Source organism: Mustela nivalis (genome assembly GCF_964662115.1).
Source record: "Mustela nivalis genome assembly, chromosome: 4".
Taxonomy (NCBI): domain Eukaryota; kingdom Metazoa; phylum Chordata; class Mammalia; order Carnivora; family Mustelidae; genus Mustela; species Mustela nivalis.
The window spans coordinates 1,038,651-1,055,285 of NC_139023.1; the positions used below are offsets into that span (position 1 = coordinate 1,038,651).

The following is a 16,635-nucleotide window of genomic DNA, read 5'->3' on the forward strand; positions in this document are numbered from 1 at the left end:
AGGAGGAGGCGAGCGCGGCCGCCGTTGCTGCTTCTTCTTCCCCAGGGCAGCTGCGGAGGGCGGGCGAGCGCGCCGCGCGAGTGCGGGAGGCGAGGGGCAGGCCGGGGAGAGGCACGGGAGCCCTCGCAGCCGCGCGCGCCTTCTCGGTCCTGTCGTGTGCTCCGCGCGGTGGAGCGGGCGCGCGGCGGCGGCGGGGATTACTTTGCTGCTCGTTTCGGTTCGCGGCGGCGGCGGGGTCGTCTCGGCGGCGGCGGCGGCAGTCGACGATGTCGGAGGAGCAGTTCGGCGGGGACGGGGCGGCGGCGGCGGCGGCGGCGGCGGTAGGCGGCTCGGCGGGCGAGCAGGAGGGAGCCATGGTGGCGGCGGCGCAGGGGGCAGCGGCGGCGGCGGGAAGCGGCGCCGGGACCGGGGGTGGCACCGCGGCCGGAGGCACCGAAGGGGGCACCGCCGAGTCGGAGGGGGCGAAGATCGACGCCAGCAAGAACGAGGAGGACGAAGGGTGAGTCCGGGGCGGCCCGGGAGAGTCAGGCCCGACCAGTGCCCCCTGCCCCTCCCCCGCCCCTAGGCCCGGTCCCCGCGCCCGCCCGCCGTCCCCGCGCCCGGCCCCCCGCGCCCCGCGCCCCGCGCCCGCGCCCGCCGGCCCCGGGCGTCCGTTCGCGCTGCTGGCGCCCCCTCCCCCCGCACACGCGCTTCCACCTTGCCCGTCTCACGCTGCCGCCCGGCCCGCCCTGCGCCCGCCCTCGGCGCGTCTCCTCCCCCCGGGTTTTCCCGCCCGTCCGGGGCCTTTTTTCTCGCTCCGCGGCCTCGGCCGCCCGCTTCCCGCCGCCGTCCCGGCGTAGGGGGAGACGCGGAGGGTCCGTGCGGGGACGGCGGGGCTCGTTCGGGGCGCGCGCGGGCGTCCGGAGACGGCGCGTCTGTCCGTGAGCGGCAGCTTCGGGGCCCCGCCGCCCCCGCCGCCGCCGCCGCCCCCTCGGCTGCCCCGGCTTCAGGCCGCCCGCGCCCGTGTTCCCGGCCGGCTCGGCGCGTCGCGGCGTCGAACAATGGCTGCGCACTGGGGCCTGCCTCGGCCGCTGGAGCTCGCCGGGCCGGGCCGCTCCCGGGCCTCCCGCCGCCGCCCGGGCCCCGCGGCCCGGCGCCCCGGCTGTGCGCGCCCCGGGACCTCGCGTCTCGCGCGCCCCGGCCCGCGCCCCCCCCCGGCCCGCGCCCAGGCCCCGTTTTTGGTCTCTCTTGACCTCTCCTTCCCGCGCTCTCTGCGCTGGGGGCGGCCCGCCCGCCGCTGCGGCCACGAGCAAGTCCTTCGTGGCGCTAAGCCACGGTTTTGTGTTTTTTTTGCAGGTTTTAAAGCGCCGGCTTGTTCCGCACGTGGAACAAGTTGTGCCGCGCCGCGTTCGGTCCGCGCGAATGCGGCCTGGGCGCGGGAGCCGGTGCGGGGCCTACCGGAGGGCTGGACCGGGCGCGGGCTGGGCTTTCCCACTCGGCGGCCGCGCGGCCTGCGCAGCGCCTCGCTTCCCTTTGTCGGGCGCGCGCGTTTTTATCTCACTAGCACCGGAGAAAGTGTGCAAAAGAGCGGCAGAAAGCCTCCCTGCCCCGGTGTGAGACCACACGGCCTTTTGGGGAAGAGCCCGAGGTCCGGAGGGTGGGAACGAGGCCCGACGGCGACTTTCCTGCGCCCGGGCCGGCCCGTGCGAGCCGCTGCTGGGGGAGAGGGCGGTGGGCGGGACCTGCTTTCTCTGGAGTCGGAGTTCCGCGCAGTTTAAGGAGGAGGAACTTAAATACCTGGAAACCTAAGCCTTTCAGCATTTTGGTTTTTGCTTTCTGAATTCTGTTCTTTGGACAGAGGCACCAAAATGATTAACTGCGTGACTTGCTGGTGGGGCCGGGCTTAGCCCCGGGGATCTTTCAAATCCCAAAGCTGCTCCGCTTCTAGGTCCCCACTGTTGAACTGAAGTGTAAATGAATTAAAGTTTTTTAGCCCTAACAATGTCGAAAGCTAAAACTAGCATTTTGATTGGTTGCTGTACCGGTTGTTAATTCCCTAGCCATTCAAACTCCTCCCCACGACACTCTGAAGCAGCGACGGCACAGCGGGAAGAATGGTAAAGCTTTTACTTTTATTTCTGTATTGTAAAGGTTTCCGTAGTCATAACGTGCAGAGGCTGTGTATTGATTAGCTGCCCATTGATCCCCCAGGAAGTTGTAGACCTAGTCCAGTAGGATATCTTGTGCCTGGGATATAAACCTTTTAGGCATCGTGTGTGATCTTTGGGCAAAATGAATGCCATCTCTTGGTTTGTGGTCTGTGGTAATGCATGTAATTGTGGTTTGGTTAATTGAAACAATAGAATTAGTGATACCATAATTTCAAATTTGATTTTCTTTTGTCAAGAAATATTTTTGTGGGAATTCTGAGTTTAATTTTAAATATGAAGGTTGTTTGATATAAAATCTTGTGTGTTTAAAATGTCTTGCATGCCCTACCGAAATACTCTGCATATGTGAAAAGTAAAACCATTTTTAAAGTAGTGCTGTGTATATGTATATGTATGCAAAAATGTACATCTCCAGCCGTGTTTTTAAGTAGAAAGAACGTTAATAACGATTGGATACGAACCATTCAGAGGTGGGCTGATGTGGCTTTTCACTACAGCTCTTAGCAGATTTTTTATTTTCAGTGCGATTTGTTTAGAATGTTAATTACCGTTGGTTGGTTCACATGTCTCTGAAATTGCATGACTTTTCCATGGAAGGATGGTAGATGATGATTCTTTTTATCCTTCTCTTTCCCCTAAATGTCAGTCTTCCTGCTTTTAGGATTAATTTTATTTTGAGCTTTCCAGGAGTTTGTTCACCACCACTGGAATTAAGAGGGCCAATAATTTGTAGAAAGCTGACTTGGCTATACAAACTGCATTCTATTTTAAGAGCCCAGTGGGGATAACATTTAAATTTTACAAGAGCTTTTCTTACTACTGTATTCTCATCCATTGAAATCTGTCCGGTTTTATATTGCAGATAAAGCAGACTGGAAATAGGCAAATGGGAAAAGTAAAAAGAAGACTGGGGTCAGAGTTTGACATATGGAATAAAACCTTTTTGATGAAAGTTCATCCAGTTAGCACTGTGATTGTTCATTTCCACTGCCAGCTAATCGTGGCAAACTTAGATTGAATAGTCAGTTTACCTGACTTTTTTACTCTATTATGTTTCAAGTGTTATGTAAGGAGTCATTTTCAGTGATTAGAAAGGGCATAAACTTAGGTTTGCGATCACTGTTAATGATTCTTGTAAGAATTATTTTTGCCCTGCTTCCCAATCATGTATGTGTACAAGTTTTTTGAATGACCTCTTAGGAAAAGTGGATAATTAAATATTTATAGTTAGGGAACATTTTAGATTCTGACCTATTTTTATTTCCTGAAAATGGGATTTAACTGAGGTTCGTTTTAAGTTAAGCAAGTTTACATTTAAGAAATGTTTTTAAGGTGTAACATTTGACTTTATAAAATTACTGCTTAATCACCCAGCCTCGTCCTGTTACAGATACTCTTGTTTTTCTTTTTGGTGTGTGCACTTGTCACTCTATCTGTTCCTTTCTCTGACTTCCAGTTCGAGAGATACTGTGCTGCAGTTCCATAATAGCCTCAGGGATGAGAATAAGACTGGCTTTACTAGATACAAAATCATGCAAATTTAATTTGTTAAACATACATGTGCATTCTTTTCTACAGTTTTAACTTGAGAATAAAGTTACTACAGTGTGATCCTTAAAATTTTTAAAAAATGAGTTTGTTGTGTACCCAGAAGTTTTTGTTTTTTTTTCTGTTGAGTGTAAGAACAAACAGCTATTCTTAGGAGGGTACGTCTGTTAACATCTCTGTGGATGTTTCCACATTGCAAACCTTTGGAATAATTTGTTCATTTCCCTAATAAAATGCTTTCCTGAGTTCATCTCATTTTAATTTTCCCAACTTTAATATCCCTGGTTTTTACTTGTAAGCAGTTGCCTGGAATTACCCATTTTTGTATGGGTTCATGTTCTGTAGAGGGCTGTAGTTCTTTTAGGGTAGGTAGTTTTAAAGTTCGTGTGGGGCAAAATACATGCCATGTAGCACAGCTACCTGAAGGAGATTTTTTTTTACATATCAAGATGAGTGGAAAACTCTTAATAGTGTGTTAGCTTTCAGATGGTTTTATAAGGTCGGTACATTGATTTGCCTGCATTTGATTGGGCAAGAAGCAAAATACTTCCCGTTCAGTTTTCAGCCAAAGCACAGCACTTGTCTAGTAGCAAGGCAGTAGATCTAGACCTATAACATTAGTGTATAAGCTCGTGTGATTTCTTCCTGTTTGGAATTTTGCAAATTAATATTGCTGTCGGTTGACTGCCCTTTAATTTTTAAGAATGGGGATATACAAGTTTTTGTTTTAAATATTGAGATTATAATGTATATCCTAGTGCTTTTGGGGCATTCTGAATGTTGCTTTATAAAACAGTTACTTTTAGAGCAGTCTCATCATACCTCATTTACTGGCCTTTAATTCAGTAAAGTTGGGTTTCTGTAAAGTTGAGACCCTGAGTAGATGGTCTGAATTTTATTGTTCTTTGGAACCTTTAACAAGTTTCTAGTGTTAAAATTGCAGAAATTGATGCTCCCAAGTCTCAAGATTACCCGCTGAGGGAGGAGAGAAGTATTAAATTCTCTTCATTTCAAATTATGGAAGGTACTAAATCACCTGACCTTTAGGGTTTGGAATAGGAGAAAATCATGGTGGTTTTTTTCAGTGCTGTCTTTTGAGATAAATCTATTTGGCCTTAAGCCTGGATTTTTTTTTTCTCCGAGTCCTGTGACTTCTGTAAACTAAGTATATTTAATGTATATATATATATTTTTTAAGATTTTATTTATTTATTTGACAGACAGAGATCACAAGTAGGCAGAGAGGCAGGCAGAGAGAGAGAGAGGAAGGGAAACAGGCTCCCTGCTGAGATGCAGGGCTGGATCCCAGGACCCTGAGATCATGACCTAAGCCGAAGGCAGAGGCTTAAATCCATTGAGCCACCCAGGCGCCCCTTAATGTGTATTTTTAATATTGCCTGGGTATTCTGTCCTCTGTAAGGCTGCACTAATTTAAGAACGTTTTGAATTCTACTGTTGGGATATGTGATGTGTGGCCAATATGGAGGATGGTTGGTTTTAGTCGAGAAGCAATACATGCTACGCTTGAAAGCATTTAAAAAGGAATAGAATGATAACCTCTTTCCTATTCCACTTAAAGCTGTGCACCTCAAGTGTGTGTACAGATTGACGAATGGAGTGAAACATAACTTCTGTTAGTCCAAGATTTATTTGACTTTAGTTCTGCTTCAACGTTTTAGTAGCTAGGGCACTGAATGCTGGATGCTGGAAGCGTGGGATCTGTTTCTGTTACTTCACTTCCAACAGTGTGGTCTCAGGTAATACAACACGTTTGTTACTTGGTTTGCTGATCTGTGTGTTGGAAACAATGCTCACCACGGGAAGATTGACTGCGTAGCCTGCTTTCATAGCTTGTGTGTGTTTATCCGGTGCCTTAATAGTTGATACTGCCAGTGATTTACTCCTGTGGAGTAAAGGTAAGCATGTTTTAGTTTCTGGAGTATTAAATTGTACATTGGAGCTAGACATTTATGATTACTTGGGGGTGGGGAGGGTCATTGCTGGTAGTGTTTGACCAGTAATCAGGGTGATAGTTGTTAAGTATTGGGTCATGTCCTGTGTACTCTTGCTTATCTAGACTTGAAACTTGCACACAGTTCAGACTACTGGGAAATTTTCCCATTCTCTCTTCACTTGTAAGAAAGATAGATTAAAAACCATCAGCAAATATACTCAGAAAGCAACCAGTAGAGGCAATGTCATAGAATCAATCTTTCCATAATTTTTCCTTTTTACTGTTAAAAACATTTTAAAGGATTGCAAGAATCTAAAATTTCATCATTTTCTGGGTGTAGTGTTTGTATCTAAATTAATTTACATTAGAAAACTACAGAACTGTGAGTGTGTAGTAATCTCAGTTAACCAGAACCTTAACCTCTAGGTTAAGGAAACCGCATTCCTTAACCTCCAGGTAGATGGGAGTTGATCTTCTAAAGCTGATTGCCAGTTTCTTTTGGAAGTGAGAATATAGGAAATCATTCCTTCTTTGGAATGAAAGGAAAAGGGGGGGGAATTTTGGGTTAAACATTTGAAGTTGACTTAAAACCTGTCATCTTGTTAGCTGTTATGTTTTCAACCTAATTATCGTTTTTAGTCATTCAGATTCGTTCTAAAGTGTGAAGTAATAATGAGATTTTTAATAAGCTAGGCTAAAAGAGTTAGTCTTTTATTGGCTTGTTGAAAGTTTGTCAGTTTCCAAAGGTATTTTTTATACAGATTCTAAAATGATTACCCTACCACGTGGTACTATCTAGTTGTCAAAAGTAAGCCCTGTCCCCCATTAAAGGTAGTTACTTAACTTTATACTTTCTGGCAGCTCTTTCTGCCCACAGGTCCTGTCCCATGTTTTAATAAAACCACATTTTATTAAAACAAAAATCCCAATAAATAAGTAAATACTTTAAAGGAAAAATACTGATTTTATTTGTGTTGGTGGGATTTTCCTGGTATTTGGGATTTTAAAGGAATAATTTTAATGATAAAATAGCGAAAATTTAAAACGAATTAGTGGTATGCTTGAGTTGTTTCTGAACTGTGACAGTGATTGGCTAGCCATGTTATATGTACTTGAAATATATATCCTATTGGCATTCTGTTTTTTTTAAACTGTCAGAACTTGTTATGAAACCACATATGGAAGGTCATGAGTTGTCAGGAAGTGTTTGAAAGTTACAGAGTATTATTTTGGCCATATTTCAGAATTGGGAGGGAGTGTAAATGGTGTTTATTGTGGAAGCTTGAATAAGGTATTTCACACTAGAGCCTTAGAAGTATCTTTCAGTAAAATACTATTGACTTTTGGAGTGTTAAATCTAGTGATCTCAATAACACAGAGTAAGTTTTGGGGTGTGAAAAAACTGGAGTGTTAAATCAACATTTTCATCAGTCAGCACTGCTCCATATGTATTACTTATTTTTTTTTTCTTTCCTCCAAAGATTTTATTTATCTGACAGTGAAAGTGAACACAAGTAGAGGGAGAAGCAGGCTCCTGGCTTAGTGGGGAGCCCGATGTGGGGCCTGATCCCTGGACCTTGGGATCATGACCTGGGCCAAAGGCAGATGGTTAACACCTGAGCCATCCGGGTGCCTCTCTGTAACCTTTTTATATTTTGAAATTCCTTATTAAATACTGGCATTTATATGGAGTACAGACAAGTCACTGAGATGGTTTTTTAACTATATTTTATTGAAGACTTTTTTAGGTGACCTAATTTCTAGTTTGTATTTTTATGTGGGATACTTAGACATTTTGGGTTAAGACTATAGTATTGAAAATAATCTTAGGATCTGTTTTATAGGACTTCATTCTTCATTCTGGCTTTTTCCTTTTAATGTTGATGACTTCATATAGACCATGCAAATTTTAAAAAGTTTAGGTGCTAGGTAAATGTAAACATTGCTCTGTTAAGTTCTATTTAAATTGTGCTCCTTCCCTTCTAAAGAATTTTTTATTGAGCACTTGGGATATTTCAACCTATGTTCTGTACCTTTAGGTGTATTTGCTCCTTTATTTTTTTATTAATTTTTTTTAAGGTAAGGTCTATGTCCAATGTGGGGCTTGAACTCAACCCTTATTTCGGGAGTCTCCTGCTCTGGACTGAGCCTCCAGGTACCCCTGTGTTTGCTCATTTAATCCTTATTGAAGATTCTTGAAATAGGCTCTTTGTCCTCTCACAGAGTGGAAGCAGTCTTGGGTTTTTGTTTTCCTGAGGGTCATATAGTTAGTACTAGGTAGAGGTAGGATTTACACTCAGGTGGTTTGGCTTTACTGCCTCTAAATTTACTTGAGAATGTCCCACTAAACAGTCTAAATTCCTAAAAAACATTGTATAGCATTTGGAAAGTCCTTTGCACCCGAGTTGTATAATTTTATGCGTATCGTTTAATACTATAAGATGGTATAGTATTACTACCTGTAAAAGCAAGGAGCTTTCCATGGTTGAGTAGGTGTTCTAAATTGAATACTCTATTGCCTCTGGGGTGCTAAAAAGCTTAGTAGGATTAAGAAGTTAAACTCTCAGTAAAATACTGTAGATGCAGTCCTGTGTTTTCATTAGGGTTGTTGATACAGTTACAACTAAGGATAAAAGTTTAAGCTTGTATTGCAGGACTAGGAGCCCATTTTTGTTGCCACTTGAACAAGTCTTGTGACATAGTTTTCACTTGGCTGCCTAGGATTTCTGAAGTTCTGTCTACCTCATTTAAGTATTTGCACATCTCTGCAGGAGTGACAGCAACTTTTGGTAGTCAGGGCAGCAGGGATGATCTGCATGGACAATAGTAGGTACCCAGCTTTAAGCAAAATACAGTAATCTAAAAGAAAATGAAGCATACCTTACACCATCTCATAACTTGAGAGAGAGCATGTCCGTCGTGTTCTGAGAGGCTAAGATAACTATTTATCCAAAATTAAGACAGTAGGCCTTTTCTTACCGTGAGTACAAGTTGGTGTGTCTACTGAATAAAGTTTCGATGGATTTGGCATGTTCCGTTTAATAAGGATGAAACGATTTGGAACAGATCGTGTTCACTGTAGTATTTACCTCTCTGCTATCAGTGGTGCGGCAGCCTTTCCTGTAAGAGCGGCTAAAGCTGTAGCTGTCTTGGACTGCCAAAATGGCAATGCGTATGTCTGTCTCAAAGAGCCAGTTAGGCTCTTGCTCAGAGGCTGTTTTACTCTTCTTTACACAGAATTTGCCCAAGTTCAAGTGCTGGCTACCCGCCCTACAGAATGGAAGGGGTGGGGTGGATTTAACGGCAAGTAGTGATTAACCTGGCAAAGATGAAAAATAAAACTTCTTAAAATAACTAAGAAATGAGATGCACTTTGTGTATTAATAGTTCTCTCATTTCAGAAGAGCCTTTGGGCATGCTTCAGTAGCTTAATATTAATTAATGGTGACTGACCCATACAGTGTTTAAATCATGATTACTGTATTTATGAAGGCAGAAGTGTGATGTGCTGTAGAAAAAAAATCCCAAATGAAGGTTAAAAGACAACTGGGAGAGATTGGAAGACAGGCAGTGTTTTTTAAACATGGTGGAATGTTTGGCTCACTCTAAAGGTGCTGGCTGGATAGCTGAAGTTTTCCTTTGTGTTTTGCTCTAGCTTTTTGAGAAATAGTAATCATTCTGTGGAACATGTATAAATTATAGTTGACCCAGAGTTTTTAGTATTTTTTCCAAAGGGGATTGATTTTTAGGAAAAGCCGCATCTTCAGTGACCTTTTAGCTGTAAGGTGGTAGGCACGTGTAACCACTTTTGTACTAATGATTGTATTAAAGGGGGGAAGTTTCTTAGAGTTCTTTATTGGGCCAGTTGATGCTTATCCAGTATTTAAGAAAACTGACTTCCTAAGCTGTGAAAAACGTTTGGGGCTTGTGAATAATAATAGGATATGCCTCAGTCATGGGTTATAATTTATTTCTTTGTAATTATTATTATTTTTTTCAATTATTTTAAATCAAGGACACTTAACCCAGTATAAACTTTGCCTTGGTTGAATAAAATTGAAACAAATTCTGTCTTAATATCTGAGGACTGATCAGGCAGAATATTCTTGCCTTTCAACTACCTTGCTTATTTATTCATTTATTTATTTAAGATATTTATTTATTTATTTGATAGACAGGGATCACAAGTAGGCAGGGAAGCAGGCAGAAGAGAGGAGGAAGCAGAGTCCCCGCTGAGCAGAGAGCCCGACGTGGGGCTCCATCCCAGGACCCTTGGATCATGACCTGAGCCGAAGGCAGAGGCTTTAACCCATTGAGCCACCCAGGCGCCCCTAGTTTTTTTTTTTTTTTTTTTAAACAGGCTTTTGTTACTATATTGTCTTCAGACTGAATTAATTTCAAACTCTTACACTAGTGGTAGAAAAATTTTGTAATCCCAGAAGGTGGTAATTCAGTAGTTAAACTTAATTGAAATTGTTTCTGTTCTGAAATTGCCATGGATACCTGAGTAAGGGATTATTGCTTTATAGTTTGTTCCTTCTCATCTTTAAAAATACAGCAGTGTGCTTACCGTGGAAGGGTAAATGTTGCTAATCAACTTTCATCTATGAAGGAAGTGCTCTGGATCTTTAGGTTATAAAAGTAAAGTGTTTTTAAGGTGTATATTTAAGTGATAAGGGTTGGATTTCAGAAGGTGCACTATTTGAATGAAAGACTATGTAATTGAGAATAAGTTTTTTCCATGAAATTGGCAATAAACATTAAAAACGACCTATACAACTTTATGGGTGTTCTTATGTTCATTTGATAAAATAAAAAAGGGGGTTAAAAAGGGTTACTTCAAGCTTGGAGGTTTTATTAGAGGAAAGTTAAGCATATAAATAACCCAGCTTTAACATTACAATACAGGTACTAATTGAAACATAACCTGAAATGGGAAGCACAGTATATACTGAAAGTAAGACGACCTTTGGTTTGTCAATTGATTTTGTTAGAACTAAAAGCAAGTCTGTGGCAAAATAGTAAGATCAGTAACACCTCAGTTAATCTGGCATCTTTAGGGGAGAAGCAGAACAAGATCTCATTCTAGGGACACAGTTGGCCTCTTGTTGGAAGAATTGGGTGAGTGGCAATATCCTAAAAGCCCACAAGGTGGAGGTGTTTCCTGCTTTAGGTTCTATCTGGAGCTGAAAGTTAGTGCCATATCCTTGTTCCTACCCCACTTACAAAGATGAGAAATCATTAAGCAAGTGTGATTTTATTCCCGTAAAATCGTTAGCCTTTACATAACAAATTCTGACAGTTTACCCTTAAAATGAAAATCTCCAGTCCTGTCTCTTTAAAGGGTAGGAGGTGTGTCTAAGCTCTTGGGGCAGGCTGGGGATGGCTCTGGGGGCAGATGTAGAAGCGGTCCGAGAGCTGCCAGGTCTGAGCACAGTAGTGTTCTGCTGTGAGAAGAATAATACTTCACCTGAGGGGTGTTGGGTTTTTTTGTTTTGTTTTTTGGAGTGTATATATTTAGTCTTAAAGTGTTCTGGTGGTTTCCACTTAACCACCTGTCACTTTTAGTATCTTTAAGGCTTAAATATTTTATTGCTGGTTAACTGAGGTTCTACTGTGAGTAAATTATATAAGTCAGTTCATGGGTTGTGCTTCAGTGGGTAATTTTTGTTACTACATTGTTTATATTGTCTTAGCACATCAAAAAACTTTGTTTTCAACTTAATTGTGAGACTTAGAATTTTCCATTTTATGTGCTAAGAGTTTTGTTAACGAAGAGAACCATTAAATAGGAAGCTTCAGCATAGGCATACCGGTTGCTGTGATCAGTGGGGACTGCATAGTCTTTTCTCAAGTTTAATGAAGATGGGGAATGGAAATTTGAAGCTAAAATTCTGTTTCACTGTTAACCGATATTTAACTTGTAATTTAAGACTTAAACGTGTAGTATTTTTACTTTAGGGTTACAAATATCTTTTTGGCAAGTCAAAAAGAATTTGCTGCTTCCTCACGTCCCTTAAATGTAGATGCAGCAATAATAAGCAAAACTTGACAAAACTGGAATGGGGTGTTCTTGGTCCGTGGTGACATAGGGAGAGTGACCTGACTGATCTGCCCAGTAAACTGGTGCAGTTTGGAAAAGGTATTGTTGTTATGGATACTTAAGGCAAAGTCTGTTTATTTGTTCTTAGCATTTTAATACTACTTTTTGTCTTTACAGGAAAATGTTTATAGGAGGCCTTAGCTGGGACACTACAAAGAAAGATCTGAAGGACTACTTCTCCAAATTTGGTGAAGTTGTAGACTGCACTCTGAAGTTAGATCCTATCACAGGGCGATCAAGGGGTTTTGGCTTTGTGCTATTTAAAGAGTCGGAGAGTGTAGATAAGGTAGTGTGTTATATGTTCTGATTAGTTAATAATACAAGATGTGGATAGTTTGATAACACTTAATTTGCCTGTTCATAATTTCCCCTTTTGCAGTATATGAAGGAAGAGCTCTATATAGTTCTTAACCAGTACATTTTATAAAGAGTACTCTTTTTAATTATTTACTGAATACCTTCTATATGCCAGGCTGTACTTGAAAAAAAAATTAAATTTTAAAAATACTGAGACTTAAAAACACCTGTTTAAAAGGACAGTCTGTGACAAGTTCACAGAAGTACAGATTTTGGAATTTCTTGGCAGTTGAAGGTGAGATGGTTTTCTAGTAATTGATTAGATTTGTGTCTCCCCTTCTTCCCATCCTTACTGACAGTCAAGTTTGAGCACTGTTCTGTATTAGCTGATGTCACATCACCACAGTTTGATAGTTCAGTTATGAACAAGTCCGCATATACCTGGCATTAGCTGTATTTATAATTATTAAGTAAGTTAACAATCTGAACTTCAATTAAGATACATACTTAAAATAAAAAACTTCAATTTCCTTAGGTCATGGATCAGAAAGAACATAAATTGAATGGGAAGGTGATTGATCCTAAAAGGGCCAAAGCCATGAAAACAAAAGAGCCTGTTAAAAAAATTTTTGTTGGTGGCCTTTCTCCAGATACACCTGAAGAGAAAATAAGGGAGTACTTTGGTGGTTTTGGTGAGGTATGTGATAATGTTTTGACCCAGTTTTTTGTCAAAATTAGTGTGAATATAATTGTCGCATTTTAAAAATTGTTACGAGGTTTGGACTAATTTGTGATTTGTTTTGAAAGAAGGATATTGTAAATCATTGGCAGATCTTCTGAGATTTGATGATTGCATTTTTCTCATTTATTGAAGGTACAGGGTCCACAAAGATGGACATTCTTACCTTGAGGAATTTACCAGATTAGTAGAAGAAATAAAAATAAAACATGAGGAGGAAACCCATATTATTGGGTCACCTGAGCTATAGAAGGAAATCATTCAGTTGAGAGTAGGAAAGGAATGAATTAAGAATAGGATGTGGTGCCTTCTCAATTTACAAAAAAGTGTATGTGCAAATTTTATGAGTCTAATTATAGACTTAGTGAAACCAAACTTTGTTCCTTCTGTGAATTAGTGATTCAAAGCTGAGACACTGTGGCTTTGCATGCCAGATACAGTCTGTAAACATCTTTTGCTTGATCTAAGCAGAGCATGTTTTGTTGTTTGTATTTAGGTTGAGATGTTTCCCACACATATCTGGACATGTAGCTTTTCCTTAAATCCCGGCAGGAGCAAGCAGCCTTGGAGCCACCTGCTTGCGTGGCCATAGCCATCTGAGCCAACAGTAGCAGCCTCCACCTCTGCTTCGCCACGTGCTCTCCAGTTTTCAGTGGTCCTCACCACTCCCATTTGTTCCCTCAAATGCAGTCATCTTTATCCTGTTGTTCTTAAAATTCTTGCCTTCTATTCTTGGTCGGCATTTGAATTTGTGATCCTTGAATTAACAAATGTCAGTGCCCTGTAAAGCTTGTTTTTATAAATAGGTATGAAGACTTTTTCGGTGGATTGGATATTCTAATTTGAAGAATTGTCTCAAAAGATGAGGATAAATGGGGAGAGATAGCAGAATAGAATTTAGGGGCCATGTGTTTTCTTTGGGTGTTTTTTCTACTAGTGCTTTTATTGTCAGTCACATGCAAACTAAGATATTAAAACTTTATTTTTTTGATACCAGGTGGAATCCATAGAGCTCCCTATGGACAACAAGACCAATAAGAGGCGTGGATTCTGCTTTATTACCTTTAAGGAAGAGGAACCAGTGAAGAAGATAATGGAAAAGAAATACCACAATGTTGGTCTTAGTAAAGTAAGTTAAGCATCCGTTTATTTATAGAGAAAAAACTAGTTTCTGTAGAGAGTTTCAACATCTAGCTTTCTGTAAAGGCTGCAGTTTTCATGCTTGTGCTTTAAGACATCTCATTGGCTTCTTATTTATCAAAGGCATTGATTACCAGTTTGAGCTTTTAACTGGGGAGCAGGAGGAAAACTATGTATTTAAGTGAACTTTTGTCTAGGCTTTACCAAAAAGATAGGGTTTGAGTGCATGATGAGTAGAAGGTAGCAGCCTACGTTAAAGAACTTCCTGGACAGCATTAGAGATTATTTCTGAGGATCGATTTAGTTGATGAACTGACTTTAAGGAAAGTATCGTATTAGTCAACTGTATTTTAGACAGTATTGGCTGTTGTGGTTATAACAAATTTTGATGTGCTTTGGGTGCATGTAATAACGTAATTTTTCTCTTGTAGTGTGAAATAAAAGTAGCCATGTCGAAGGAGCAGTACCAGCAGCAGCAGCAGTGGGGCTCGAGAGGGGGATTTGCAGGAAGAGCTCGTGGAAGAGGTGGTGGTAAGCTAGAGCTAAGTTTACTCTATCTTAAGCTTTTCTGCTTTTTAATTATCCTGAAGTAAAGATCTTTGCTGATCTTCTGACTTTAGTGAACCTATTAATGTGCTGCAGGCCCCAGTCAAAACTGGAACCAGGGATATAGTAACTATTGGAATCAAGGCTATGGCAACTATGGATATAACAGCCAAGGTTACGGTGGTTATGGAGGATATGACTACACTGGTTACAACAACTACTATGGATATGGTGATTATAGCAGTAAGTACTATACTTTTTATATTAACTGCTATTTGACATTTATTTTGTACAAATTTGGATAGGTAGAAAGGTTAGTGTAGCTCTGCCAAGTGCAAACTGCCTCAGGTTTCAAATTCCTGGAAACTTGAAACTGCAGCCGTCTTACTGCTAGGTTCCTCCCAGCCTGTCTACCACATGCACGCTAATAAGGGCAGGGTGTGTGTGTGCTGCTTCTGGGCTTTTATTTTTCTTGCATTTAAAAACTTAGTTAGGCCAGGTCTTGTGAGCTCAAGGTATTCTAAATGTCAGTTCTTGGACCAACCAATAATCTTGGCTTGGTGCATCTAATTCTATAAAATGAAATGATAATCACATGTTGCCAGTTAAAAGAAATCGTATCCTCACCTTAAGATTACAAGATAGAATTTCTTGATAAACAGTTGTCGAGCTTGATAAAGCAAAGAAAACCTTGAAATTCAGGCATGGAAAAGTTCTGACTTCATTGTGCAACTAGATATGTTGCTCCCTTAATCTGTGGTGATTTCGCTTTTCAGGGGAAGGGCTCTGCTAGAAGCAATCTCAGATTCTTTTGGAGTAGAAAGCGTAGTTGCATTGATTGGATTGTTTTAAGTGGTGATTATTTTCCTTCCTTGGTTAGACCAGTTCTTGGAATTATATTCTTTTTCTTAGGCGACTAGGCCTGCTGCACAATAATAGGCTAACTAAAGTCAGAAGAAGGTCAGCAAAGATGGCTTGGGTGAGATTGGAGCCCTTTGCTTAGAAGGGCAAAGAAGCATTGATTGTGGTCGACAAAATCTCTTGTTCTCAATTGTAAGATGATTTTACCTGGTGGTTGTGAGAGGGTCAGCTATGTGCTTTGAAACTGGAAACCTTTAAACTGGAATGGTCAAGGAATTACCTCCCATCTTATATAAGCAATTAAGTGACCAGCTCCTCTTGAATGCCTGTCCTTGTAGGCATTCAGTTCATGTTTGCTGAATGAATGTTTCACATGGGGAAGATAATGTTAACTTTTTGAGGTTATTTAAAGTGAGGCGGTGTTCTGTCATGAGTGTGTAACCACTACAGATCTGGTTCTAACACTTTTTTCATTTTAGACCAGCAGAGTGGTTATGGAAAAGTATCCAGGCGAGGTGGTCATCAAAATAGCTACAAACCATACTAAATTATTCCATTTGCAACTTATCCCCAACAGGTATGTTTTAAAAATAGTTTCATTATCATTTTAAAATAGTTTATGTAATCTATATTGTACATAAAATAATGTTTACTATTTTAGAGTTTTCACAGCACCCAGAAGTGCTTATCATATTAGAACATAGTGACTTTTCAAGATATGTAACACAGGTGCTTTTAAGCTTTTTGCCTTTTTGTCCTATTATTAACAAGTCAGTAAAGTTAACAGGTAAAGTACTGCTAATGGGTACAAATTAAGGAATTGCAGCAAAAAAGTATTGCCTACTAACTCTGACATTATACCTTGTTTGTACCCGCCAGCGGGAGCTTCATTGCAGGCCCTGTGTCGCGCTGACTTCACGATTCTCACAGGCCCGCTCAATGCGGACAGGGTACGAGATGCTCACGCTCTCGAATGCTGCCGTTTGGTATGGTCTCTTCCAACATCCTGTATCAGCATTATAAAATAAGATGGATACTTCAAGCTTTGCCTTCACTTATTTCTTTGCTTTTTAAAAACTATTTGTAATGTAATTTTAATGCATTTTTTACAGGCCCAGTAATGGTTAAATACGTCAGCTTACTGAATAATTTTAACTATTTATTCTTCTAAGGATACAGCTTGTCTCTGGATTTTCCAGTCTTAATTTTATATTTTATTAATCTATTTTAATGCTTGCTTTTCCCATTTATAGACGTTGTAGCAGTAATTGCAAGAAGTTCTTGAGCTGAATTCCTG

General features: G+C 41.3%; 1 protein-coding gene across 5 annotated transcripts in view; it reads left to right on the top strand.

The window, feature by feature from the left end:
* Nucleotides 1-16,635, top strand: part of HNRNPD (heterogeneous nuclear ribonucleoprotein D) — a 17,419-nt gene continuing 784 nt past the window's right edge. Inside the window, exons 1-8 of one of the 5 annotated variants that reach the window (XR_014310562.1) lie at nt 1-499; nt 2,040-2,096; nt 11,873-12,041; nt 12,588-12,749; nt 13,789-13,920; nt 14,363-14,462; nt 15,818-15,915; nt 16,218-16,324. Coding sequence is in view for 4 of the 5 variants with exons in the window: in XM_082726509.1 (XP_082582635.1) it covers nt 267-499; nt 2,040-2,096; nt 11,873-12,041; nt 12,588-12,749; nt 13,789-13,920; nt 14,363-14,462; nt 14,574-14,720; nt 15,818-15,885 (1,068 nt within the window). In the remaining variant the exon portion in view is untranslated. Of the gene's footprint in view, nt 500-2,039; nt 2,097-11,872; nt 12,042-12,587; nt 12,750-13,788; nt 13,921-14,362; nt 14,463-14,573; nt 14,721-15,817; nt 15,916-16,217; nt 16,325-16,635 lie in introns of all 5 variants that reach the window. The other 4 variants (XM_082726509.1, XM_082726511.1, XM_082726510.1 and 1 more) reach the window with 4 other exon arrangements.